At 47.2% G+C, this 12,828-nt stretch overlaps 1 protein-coding gene across 1 annotated transcript in view; it reads left to right on the top strand.

Moving 5' to 3' along the window:
- Positions 1–11,886, top strand: part of SLC25A16 (solute carrier family 25 member 16) — a 68,188-nt gene extending 56,302 nt beyond the window's left edge. The window contains exon 10 of the mRNA XM_082266702.1: positions 11,436–11,886. Coding sequence (XP_082122828.1) covers positions 11,436–11,610 — 175 coding nt within the window. The 3' untranslated portion in view covers positions 11,611–11,886. The remainder of the gene's footprint in view (positions 1–11,435) is intronic.
- The last annotated feature ends 942 nt before the right edge of the window (positions 11,887–12,828 follow it).

Raw genomic sequence — 12,828 nt, 5'->3', positions numbered from 1 at the left:
ATAGTGTATGGCCAGCCTAATACGCTTCACAGTTTTTGCACCATAGGTTAATATTTAAAAAAACAACTTGTTTCTGTTCTTAGATTTAATTACAGACTATAGAAGTGTGTCAGTTTGTTTCTTAAATAACAAATGAAGAATAGTGTTTTTTTTAGTAAGCTTTGGAAAACATGGAAAATGACAGTTCAGCATTATAGCTGCGGTGTACTACAGTACCAAATGCCCCTCACAAACACAGAGGATGCCTTCTGGGCAGCAACATATAAGATCCAGTAATATGGCCATGTTCAAACACAGCTGCATGAGCATGGCAGGAAAACAGAGAGAAGAGCCCAGACAAAGGGAGAATGTAACATTGCAGAGGAGGGGAGACAGAAACACAGAGCAAATGGGGGCGGTAATGCATGCTCTCCTAGGTTTCAAATTTTAAAGCCCAAATACATTTTCAATTAAAATTGGCTAAAAGCGTTTAAGTTGCATAAAAAAAAAAGATGCTTAAGGCTCACTGTTTTCTTTCCAAAGCAGCTACTGCCTGAGCAGGAAGCCTGTCCCCTGCCAGCAACTGCAGATTGGGGTCCTTGTTCTCTTTGTGGAGAAAGTGGTCGCTACTTATCTTTGCAATCAGCAAAGCTCATTCTCCCTGCTGAATGGAGAGGTCTGGTTCTGAATCAGCTGGGGGCAGGTCGGACATACTTACACAGAGTAATGGTTTTATTGTGCAGCTGCTGGGAGAGAACAGACTTTTTTTTTTTTTTTTCTTTTTTACTCTGGCTATGGCTGCTTTTTAAAAAACTATACGACCTTACACACCTGTTTGTTTTAATGAACCAGGCATGGGTTTAGTTGATTTTGGCTCCATTCACACCTGAGCTTTTAGAATCACGGGCGGAATCGCGGTGATTCTGCCCATGATTCCCAATTGCAGGACTCTTGTGCGATGCCATTACTTCCTAATAGCACCCAAATTGTGCCACAAATCGCAAAGTGCGAGGCTTGTCGCCTCAAAAAGGAGCAACCGTGTCTCGCGTTGCGGCTTTCGTGGCAAAACTGTGGCGTGATTGGGCTGCCATTAATAAGTAATGGCATCGCACAAGCTTCCCACGATTTGCCACGATTTGGAATCGCGGGCAGAATTGTGGCAATTCCACCCGCAATCTGGATTGCTCAGGTATGCATGGAGCCTTAAACTAAAGGGCACTGCTGATAGGAAACAAAGAGGTTCTGTTCTGCAAAGGAATTGCAGCATATTTATAGAAGGTGTAAAGCTGAATGAGTACCCTCTAGTACTGTAAACAGGAAACAAAGTATTTTTCTCTTTTTAAATTATGAAGAAAGGCTGTACAATGGTGTAGCCACATTTTGCTTTTTGTACACTGACATAAAATAGACACTAGGATGGTAACTTGCAAATCTGTATGCTGATCAAGTAATGCAGCACAACAAATGTATGCAAATGAGACAATTATTTAAAAAAAAAAAATGCTTCATAGTACATTTTGGTATGTTACCAGGGGGCCACCTTTTTCTAAGGTACATGGAGCATAGTAGACCGTTCTAATAAGAATAGGTTTACTGTGAACTTAATGTTTCATTTTTTTTAATATTTACATTTTTTCTTTATTAACTTCATCATATAAACTTACAAAACATTTTAAAAGAAGAAAGGAAATTCCTTAATAAGGAAAAAAAAAAAAATCACAAAATTACCTTATAGTACATTCCCCCCCCCCCCCCCCCTCCCCATCTCTCCCATATTTGTCCTTAACTTACTCTACTGCCTCTTCTGTTCCTATTTCTTTCATGGTATTTAGGTATTCATTTCTACATATTTAATTGATTTTTTTTAAATCTATAAATTTTTCCCATTTTTTCCCCATGTATATTGGATTTTCCTCCTGACTACTACTAATATATTCCATATTAAAGACGTAGTTTATCCTATTACACCATTCTTTTAACTTTGGGCCATCTGCTTCGCACCACTTCCTCGGTATTGTTCCCGTTGCAAGGTTGGGACCAAAGTTGTTTTTGTATTGTGGTTTTATGAAATAAACAGACCCATGGATCATTTGGGATCGTTGTTTCAGTAATTTCACCAGTAATTTGTCGTACCTTTGTCCAAAATTCTCTGATTATAGGGCATTCCCACAACATGTGGTACATTGTTCCAATCCCTCCACATTCCCACCAGCATTTATCCGTTTTAACTGATTGATATTTATGTGCCAATTCCGGTGTAATATACCATCTTAACAAGCATTTATAATTTAGTTCTATAGTGCCTACGTCTATGGCTACGCATCCGGCCACCCTCGGTACAACATCTGATTCTTGTTTTGATAATTGTGTCCCAATTTCTTTTTCCCATTTTGCCATGAATGGAGGGTTCTCCATACAGTGCCACTCTGTCAACATCTTATATATTTTAGATGTTCCATGTTTTAAAGTTGACGTATAACATAATTTCTCTTACGTCCTCCGACAGTCGCCGCCTCTTCATATTCGTCACATATGGGGTATTAGACTTTGCTCCGAAGGAGTAGCTAGGCAACAGAATATGTTAACATTAAAGCTTTTAACATATCCCACCCTCAAGGGGTGGTCCCCTCAGTCAATACCCTCCTACTTCCTGCAACCATATCTCAGTTTTAATGTCTAGCTTGTCAGGAGTGGCTGGCTCTCTCTGTGCTGGGGCTTTGTGCCCCAGACTCTTTCTTCTTTTTTGATTTTTTGTTTGAGTTTTCTCTCTACCTTTACTTAGCTGTTCTTTTTGTCAGCGTTAGTTAGTTCTTCGGATGAAGAGGATCATGCGGACTGGGTCTCGGGCTGATCCCCCTGGTCGCAGGTCGTGGGTCAGTGGCTTCCCAGCCTGCCATCGAGCGTTCAGCCAGGTAACGCTCCTGGCACAGTGAACGACCCATCCCTGTTCGGTGCAGGGATGATTGGTGAGGTGGCTACCTCACTGGACGCTGTGCGGTTTCTTAACCCCCATTCTGTGTGTCTTGTATGCGACTCTCCCTGCCTCATGTGCAGCGGCTTGTTCGGGTCCCCCACGCCACTGTGAGGTAAGTGTATTTATGTGGGGACCTGTCTGTCTGGGGGGGTGTCAGTCTGGGACTGTGTAACCTGCCTCTATTCACACTGTTTGTCTCCCTATCTCTCGGCTGCATGCTGTGGGCTGCAAGGGGGGGGGGGGGAGCTGTGTGACACTGTGTGTGTCAGCCTTGTCAGTGTGAGAAGCTGTGTGCTGTGGGGCATGTTTTGTGGCATGTTTGGGCATTATACAGTGATCGCTGCGGCGATCTGACATGTTTTTTTATACATGGATGACATGTGTGCATTACTGTACTGTGGAGCGGCGGTTTCGGCGCCAAACGGCGCCATTTTGCCTACACTCGCTCCGGCCGCATGTTCTACATGCATGGCGGCCATTTTCTTGTAGCCTCCCATAGGCTTTCATAGAGCGCCCTGGCAGCATCACTTCCTCTTCTCCAGGAACACCGATCGAGGCAGCGGCGAGGGTCTCCTCAGGTTATATCCTTCCTATCCATTGCCTGTGTCAGTTTTATTGTCCCTGTGGGGGTCTCATTGTGCTTGTGTGTGGTGCGGTGGGCTGCGCTCGCCGCGCTTGTTAAAGGGGCAGTTAACCCTTTATTATCCGGCATTTGTTATAGGGGCAATGGATTCTCAGGAGGGCAAATTTCCTACCGCCTTGGTGGAAAGCCAGGGGACCGCTGTTTCCCCCCCAGGGGGGGATTTAGCCACTATTGTGGCTGGCCTTGCTGCTCAGGTGCAGATGCTGGTGGCTGCTCAAAGACCCAGAGTTGCTCTTTCCTCTGATTCTGAGGGTGAAGGTGATGGGGCTGTTATGGCGGGGGCCTCCTTATCGGGGTCCCGCTCCTCCCTGGATCTAGTGGGGTCCGAGGTGGAGGCTGAAGTTGAAGGGGTTGATAATTCTCCCCCTGGCTCGCCTGAAGAGCTTGCAATCATGGATGAATTGATTGCTTCCATAAAGCAAACGCTGCGTTTGCAGGATGAAGTGTGTCCCCCCGCTGCCTTGGCGGCTTATGGGACGCAGAGAAAACGCAGGATGCCGCAGGTTTTTCCCTGCAATGATGATTTTCAGCGCGCTGTTAAGGAACAATGGCGCAATCTGCGCAAACCTTTTGCTGTACCAAGTAGGTTCAAGCTGCGTTATCCTTTCTCGCCTTCCACTGATGAAAGTTGGTGTGTGCCTCCCCCAGTGGATCACGCAATTGCGGTTTTAAACAAATCCACTGCGATCCCTGCAGAGGATTCCCCTGTGTTCCGTGATGCCACGGATAGGAGATTGGAGTCTCTTGCCCGTCATACTTATTCTGTTACGGGTTCTATGCTTAAGGCTCTGTTTGCTTCTCTCATGGCGGCCCAGGCGATCGCAAGTTGGACGCAGATGCTTAGGCGCGTCCTAGTGGCCGATTCGGCCTCGCCGGCGACCCTGGATATGGTGGATCAAATCCACCAGGGTGTCATGTATCTGTGTGATGCGGACTTGGACCTAGTTCCGTTGGCTGCACGTGTGCACAGCGTGGCGGTGTTGTCTCGCCGCCTGGTTTGGTTGAAATGTTGGTCGGTGGACCAGTCTTCAAGTAAGACCTTAGCCAATCTGCCTTATGATGGGTCTCGCCTTTTTGGGGAGTCCTTGGATGTGTTGATTAAGGGGATCACCGGAGGTAAGAGCACTCTCTTGCCCCATTTCCCCAAGGCTAAGGGGGCTTCTGGGAAGAAGCATGCTAATTTTCGGCCCCCTCAGGGGTCCTTTCGTGCCTTTCGGTCGCACTACAAGGGCAAACCGTTCAAAGGTCAAGGCTCTCAGAAGAAGCCCTGGTCTGGTAAACAGAAGTCCGGTCAATCCGGATCCGCAGCCCATAACAGTGCGGCATGAAGGGGCGCCCTCACCCAGTTTTGGGGTGGGGGGACGCTTGCTCGGTTTTCTTCAGCCCTGGCTGGCCCGCGTGCGGGACAGATGGGTTCAGGAGATCGTTCGATCTGGTTACAAGATCGAGTTTCTCTCTCGGCCGGAGAGCAGATTTTTTCCCTCCAATCTTCAACTGTCTCCAGAGCGTTTACGGGACCTGCACCTGGCGGTGCGGGACCTGAGGGCTCAGGGAGTGGTAGTTCCGGTGCCTCATCGGGACAGATTTCGAGGGTTTTATTCCAATCTGTTCACCGTGCCCAGAAAGGAGGGCAAGGTTCGTCCAATTCTGGACTTAAAGGCTCTGAACCGCTCTGTGCGGGTTCGCAATTTCCGCATGGAATCCCTGCGATCGGTGGTGGCTGCCCTGGTTCCGGGGGAATTCATGGCCTCCATCGATTTGAAGGATGCGTATCTTCACATCCCCATTTTCGAGGGTCACCAGAGGTACCTTCGATTTGCCATTGCGGAGGATCACTACCAGTTCGTGGCGTTGCCTTTTGGTCTCGCCTCGGCTCCGCGGGTCTTCACCAAGGTGCTTGCACCGGTTCTGGCATTATTGAGGGCCCAGGGCATTTCTGTCCTGGGGTATCTGGACGACATTCTGGTTCGGTCTGCGACCAGCCAGGGTCTGGAGAAGGACCTGTCTGTCACGATGCAAACTCTGCAGGAGTTTGGTTGGACGATAAATTTTCCAAAGTCGACGCTGAGTCCGTCGGTTCGTCTTCCCTACCTGGGAATGATTCTGGACTCGGTGCAGGCGAAGGTCTTCCTGCCGGAAGACAAACTCAGAACTCTTCAGGAGGAAGTCAGGTCCCTCAGGGACGTTCCGCACTCGTCTCTGCGGACGTGCATGAGATGTCTGGGATTGATGGTCTCGGCCTTCGAGGCGATTCCCTTCGCCCAGTTTCACACGCGGGGTCTCCAAGCGGAGATCCTGTCCATGTGGGACGGGCGACCTCAATCTCCGGATCTTCAAATCTCGTTGAGTCATCGCACCAGAAGAGACCTTCTGTGGTGGCTCCAGTCCCCGATGGTGTCCGGGGGCAAGTCGTTTCGTCCTATCTCGTGGACGGTAATCACCACGGATGCCAGCCTGTCGGGCTGGGGTGGTGTTCTGGGCGTTCTGTCCGCCCAGGGGACTTGGTCGGAGGGGGAGTCCTCCCTTCCGATCAACATTCTGGAATTGCGTGCGATAAATCTCTGTCTTCATCTCTGGACGGACCGGCTGCAGGGCTGCCCGGTTCGGGTGCAGACGGACAATGCCACGGCGGTGGCCTACATCAACCACCAAGGGGGCACCAGGAGTGCCCGAGTGGCTCGAGAAGTGGCCGACATTCTGTCGTGGGCCGAGACTCCTGTCCCGGCGATAACGGCGGTTCACATTCCGGGGGTGGAGAACTGGCAGGCGGACTATCTGAGTCGCCAGACCCTGGATCAGGGGGAATGGTCTCTCCACCCGGCTGTCTTCCAGATGTTGTGCGCGAAGTGGGGTCTTCCAGATGTGGACCTGTTCGCGTCTCGTCTCAACAACAAGGTGAGAAGGTTCGTGGCAAGGACGCGCGACCCTCGGGCAGACGCGTGGGACGCGTTAGTGGCCCCGTGGCATCAGTACAGGCTGATGTACGCGTTTCCACCGATTCAGTTGCCGTCCAGGTTCCTTCGCAGGTTACACTCGGAACGCAGCACGGTGATTCTTGTGGCACCGGACTGGCCTCGCCGGTCCTGGTACGCAGACCTCGTGAATCTGGCGGTCGACGCCCCGTGGCGTCTGCCTCTTCGAGACGATCTCCTGTCTCAAGGACCAATATACCATCCTGCTTTACAGTCGCTGGCTTTGACGGCCTGGCTGTTGAGACCGAGGTCCTGAGGGAGAAGGGTCTCTCCCCAGAGGTCGTTCATACCTTGATCAACGCGAGGAAGTCTTCCTCGGGGAAGGTTTATTACCGTACTTGGAAGGCCTATTTTGCTTGGTGTGAGTCCAGGGGATTTTCTCCCCGCACGTACTCGGTTTCCCGAGTGCTGTCCTTCCTTCAAACGGGTGTCGATCAGCGTTTGGCGCTGGCTACGATAAAGGGTCAGGTGTCTGCGCTGGCCGTTCTGTTTCAACGTCCCGTGGCTTCCAACTCCTTGGTTGGCACTTTTGTTCAGGGTGTGCGGCATCTGGTTCCTCCTAGGAGGGATCCTCTGCCCCCTTGGGACTTGAATCTCGTTCTATCTGTGTTGCAACATGCTCCTTTTGAACAGATCAGGGAGATCTCGTTGTCTATGTTGTCCAAAAAGGTCGCCTTTTTGGTGGCGATCACTTCGGCTCGCAGAGTGTCGGAGCTGGCAGCTTTGTCCTGCAAGTCTCCGTATCTGGTTGTTCATTTGGATAAGGTGGTCTTGCGACCTAATCCTTCTTTTCTTCCGAAACGAGTTTCGGAATTCCATCTTAATGAGGATATTGTCTTGCCTTCGCTGTGCGCGAAGCCTAAACATCCAAAGGAGGTGAGATTACATTCTTTGGATGTTGTTCGGGCGATAAGGGTTTACCTTAAATCGACTGAGTCTTTTCGAAAGACGGATTCCTTGTTTGTTCTTCCAGAGGGTCCTCGGAAGGGCATGGCGGCGTCGGCCTCTACCATCGCCAAATGGATCAGGCAGACCATTGAACAGGCCTATGCTTTGCAGGGGAAGGTTCCCCCTGTGCCTGTGAAGGCGCACTCTACTAGATCTCTGAGTACGTCTTGGGCCTGTCGTCATGGGGCTTCTGTAGCCCAGGTGTGTAAGGCGGCGACTTGGTCGACCGTGCACACTTTCACGAAATTCTACAAAGTAGATGTTCAGGCATCGGCGGATGCTTCCTTTGGCCGCAAGGTTCTTAGTGCGGCGATTCCCTAGGGTCCCTTGTGGGGACCACTGGCTGTTGGGATAAGTTTTTTATCCCCTGGTTATTTGTCTTTTCCTGGGTTGTTGCTCCTGTTGAGCACCTGTTTTTTCCTGTTGCCCAGCTGGGTTCCTTCCTTTGGTAGGGTTCCTTTCTTTGATGTGGAGACTGCGTTGCCTTTCGGCGCGGATTCGTTTCCCACCCCTCATGTTTGCACTGCTTTGGGACGTCCCCATATGTGACGAATATGAAGAGGCGGCGACTGTCGGAGGACGTAAGAGAAAACGGAATTTTTGTAAAATCTTACCTGTAAAATTCCTTTCTCTGAGTCCTCCGACAGTCGCCGCCCCCGCCCCTCTTTTGGGGTTTGGTTTTATACTCTACTGCTATTCCACTAAAACTGAGATATGGTTGCAGGAAGTAGGAGGGTATTGACTGAGGGGACCACCCCTTGAGGGTGGGATATGTTAAAAGCTTTAATGTTAACATATTCTGTTGCCTAGCTACTCCTTCGGAGCAAAGTCTAATACCCCATATGTGACGAATATGAAGAGGCGGCGACTGTTGGAGGACTCGGAGAAAGGAATTTTACAGGTAAGATTTTACAAAAATTCCGTTTTTTCAGTAGTATTTAATGTTTTCTCTGATCTAATCGGTTGTGGTAATGATTTCACAAAGTGGCTGAACTGGAGGTATCTCCATTCATCCAATTTCATACCTTATCATTTAATTTTAAATCTTGAAGTGTCTTAATACAACTCTTGTGAACTATATCTTTTAATTGAGTGTTTCCTATCCAGTTTCCAAATTTTTCCTTTTAATGTTTCACTTAACAGTAAAACAGTTTGTGGCAGTTATGTAGGTCCTTCAACTGTTTAAGCGCACTTTGTTGCTGTGTTGGTGGCATTTTTTTTAGTGGAATTAAAATTAAGAGCCCATTCACACAGGGGCGACACGACTTGCCGGGGCGACCTGTGAAGTCGCGGTGCACAGTGTGCACCGCGACCTCGGCGTGACATGCACGGACTTCATATCATTGAAGTCAATGCAAGTCGCCTCCAGGTCGCCCCAAAGTAGTACAGGACCCTTTTTCTAAGTCGGAGCGACTTGTTTTGCTCCTATTAGAACGGGTCCTGTGCTAATCAATGGCAGACGACCCACCGCGACTTGTCAGGTGACCAAGTCGCCTGACAAGTCGCGCTAGTGTGAATGGGGACTAATGGAGCAGTTTGTAAACCCTTAGCAACACTTAAGCTAAATAAGAATGCAGACTATGACCATCCAAGCAAGTGTTGAATAGAGTGGGGAAGGGTTACAGTCAGTGTTTTACTGCTGTCTGTGCCCCCATTGAGAACATTTCCCCTAATTTCCTGTTCTGTCTGACACTTGTCAAATAGAGAGGAAGTAGAGGGAGAAAACTCTTGTAGAGTGACACAGACAGCAATATGCAGTTGACAGAGGTTCTAAGACTTCAACAATCTGCAGTTGGGCTGTAATATTCTGCAGAGGGACGTTGTGGTAGTATCTAAACAGGCATGAAGTAAAGTTAAAAAGTTAAAGTAGATGTGAACATAAAATGTTATAACTATGCAGGCACCAGAACTGATTCCGCTTCATTTCCTTTTTTTACAAGAATAAAAAGTTCTGTATTGTGAACTTGCATCTCTTCTTCCCGATAGTAGGGGCAGGGTTATAGGATATGGCACAAGCACAAAATTCCCAATGCACACATTCCTGGAACTGGCTGTAATTGTAAGTGGGCACTGCAGCGACCACCAGGTGAAAACCTAAGACATTCAAAGCGAGAAATATGTCACCAGCACACCAAGGATCTGTAGAATGGGTCCAATGCGGTCACATCATAGTTACAAAAGCAATGTTTCAGGGCCTCACTGGACCCTTTCATCAGACATGTGACATTGCATACCTGATGAAGGGATCCTGCAAAGTTGTGAAACGTTGTTTTTGTAACTATGATGTGACCACTGAATAAAGCTTTGGATCCATTCTGGAGATCAATCGTGTGCTGGTGACCTATTTCTCGCATAGGAAACTGTGCAGACACACTGGAGAGTGCAAAATCTGGTGCAACTCTCCAGTTTTAGTAAATCAGCCCCACTGTGTGCCTGTATTCCATAGTCTGCCTGAGGCAAGATGCAGGGGGCACGTTCAAGAAGGCTGTGTCAGAGGGTGTGGTGGCTGAACAAACTACCTAATATAGGAATGCTGTGTGTTTGCAATTCTGAATGGGCAACCAAAGGATGAAAACTGACCACGCTAACATAGATCAGTTTCTGTGCTTTGTGTGGTCAGTGAAGAAAGGTGACTGGCAGGATCAACCAGGTACTTCCGATGGAAGAATTACATAAAGGCACCATCCTGGGACACACCACTCTGAGGTCTCCTTCAGGAGGTGCTTCCAAGCTCTGTCTGTTTTTTTGTGTGTTCCCATACTTTGCATTTTTTAATGGACACAAACATACGTACATTTGATGCGTGGGGTCGAATTAATTGCACTCACGCACAACCTCAAAAGGCAGCACATTTTTGTGCTGTCTGAAATAACATGGGATTTTGCATGTGTTATCACCTGGTGTGAACAAGCCCTAAAATGTACTCTGTGAGGCAGAGTTCAGTGATTTTTAGGTTGTAACTTTTCTCCCCCAAATTCCCACTCCTAGCACAAACCCCCCCCCCACCCAAATCCCTCCCCCCTAGTGCAACCCTGCCCCCAAACCCCCCCTTCCCCCTAGGTTTGGCGGTAACCAAACCATGTGCATTGAGATGTGAGAGCTGCCCTCTGTTAACTCTTATGCACAGACAGAGACGGAGTGCACCTCCTCCTGGCTCTCTCCTCCCCCTTCTGCTATCAGTACTAAACAAAACCGATGTCATCAGGTGGTAGGACGCGGGCGGGTGGCCTGCATTGCTTTGCTGGCAGTAGCCCTCTCCCTCCCCCACTCCCCCTCTCTCCCTCCCTCATAATATATATAATTGTGAATATGTGAAACAACTTAAATGATAACCACATATGAAAATATTATCTAATTAAAATCAATTAATTCAAATACGAAGTCTAAAGGTAGTAAAATCACCATTCCTGCAATTAGTAAGAATACATTTTAATGTCTAATTGTGCTTGAATTAAATTACTACCATTACAAACATTGTTGTACCTCCAGGAGCTCCTATGCAGCCTGCAGAACTTTTTATCACCTATCACGCACTTGCATGTGCCTCCCCATCTACACGGACAGACGAGCGCCAACCAACACATCCCAAATGCCACCAAAGCACATCGCAGAAAGCTGTATAGGCCTGACATGTCCTTAGCAACCGATGATGTCATTGGTTGTCGGGAAGCTGGTGGGCGGCCCGCACAGCTTTCAGAGTCGCTGCGGCAGTTTATACAAGCTTGATAGACTGGACAGCACTGCTGCATAAAAAAAAAAAAAAGAGGCTTAACCGCTGGCATAGAACAATGCTTTACTAGGATACCGTGGTTGAGAAATGCTGATAAAATAAAATATGCATGTGATGTGATCATACAAAAAAAATAAAATCAAGTTACCTTACACTTTAAAATAATGTATTTTATTTTTCCCCTAACAGAACCATGTTTCAAACCCTGAAATATGTCTGCATGGAGCATGGCATACGGAAAGGACTATACCGAGGTCTGTCTCTTAACTACATTCGCTGCATTCCTTCTCAAGCTGTGGCTTTTACAACATATGAATTTATGAGGCAGATTCTGCACCTAAATGAATCTCCACCACCAAAGTAGCAAGATTACAACATCTGAAGCTTTACGCAACAAAATCCTTTTATAGTAGGATATTTGCAGAAGAGCGATCCTCAGTTTAATGTTCTCTTCCACAGCTGATTCTACAATATTGGGTTAAATGAATAAATTTTATTAGATACATTGTGGCAGTATCAAGTAAATGCCTCTTTTTGTAATATATAAACATTTTTTTTAAAAAGAGTGATTTTTATAAAGATGTCTAATTATATTTATAGATCATCGTAATTTAATGATACACTTCTAGCTCTGACGGAATAGAAAATTCCAGCTGGCTGACTTTGTAAAATATTATAAATATATAAATGATTTAGAAATCTTGAACTGAACTTTGTTTAGTAGTTCTCCATGTTTTCGCTGGAGTAACTTTAACCTGTATAATTTTTTATTTTTTTTTCTTGTGCAGTTTTGGATTTCTTTATTACAATTTAGTTTTTTTTTTTGAGAAATAAAATGTAAAAAATTAGGCTTTGTAATGCAAAAGCCAGAAGACAATTTATTAAGAACACTGCAATATCTTGCTTATAAGAGACGTGTTTCACACAGGATCCTAAAGCTGAACTTAATATACAGAACTTATTATACAGAAGAAATACAATCCCTTTAAAATGTAAAACCAATCTCTTATATGTATTTCTGTCCATCCAGTCTTGAGAATTACACAGCTGCTGCGGCTCTATACAGTCCTGTCTGGCTGGAGAGGAGATCTGAGGTTTATTTTTCTTTTTTGCTGCATGTCAGTAACGCAGATCTTCTCTCCACCCTGTGACTGGACAATATAGGCGCTTTTCCACTGCATGGAACCGAGCGGTTCGGCTCACTTTTGCGCTTTTCCACTGCATGGCACCGCATGGTACGGTGTTGGAACGGTTCGGTACGGTTCGGCAGCGCTTTTCCACTACATGGAACTAAACGGTACGGCTCGCTTAAACAGTACCACCTCAGTTGTGGTTCCAAGAGGGCCGTACTGGTACCATATCCCACAATCCTTTGCATGCAGCCTTGACTGTTTGTCACTACTAGCCACTGATTGGTCAGAGAATCGTTGTTATCCCACCCACTTTACTTTAGTGGAAAAGCAAACCATACCATGCAGTGGAAAACCAAACAGAGCCAAGCAGGGCCGAGTAGAGCCGAGCCGGTACTTGCAGTGGAAAAGTGCCATAAGTGGAGAAGCAACAGACCGATGAGCTCCGTACT

This window comes from Pelophylax lessonae (assembly GCF_965119305.1).
Source record: "Pelophylax lessonae genome assembly, chromosome: 9".
Classification (NCBI taxonomy): domain Eukaryota; kingdom Metazoa; phylum Chordata; class Amphibia; order Anura; family Ranidae; genus Pelophylax; species Pelophylax lessonae.
This window is presented reverse-complemented; position numbering and strand designations above follow the sequence as displayed.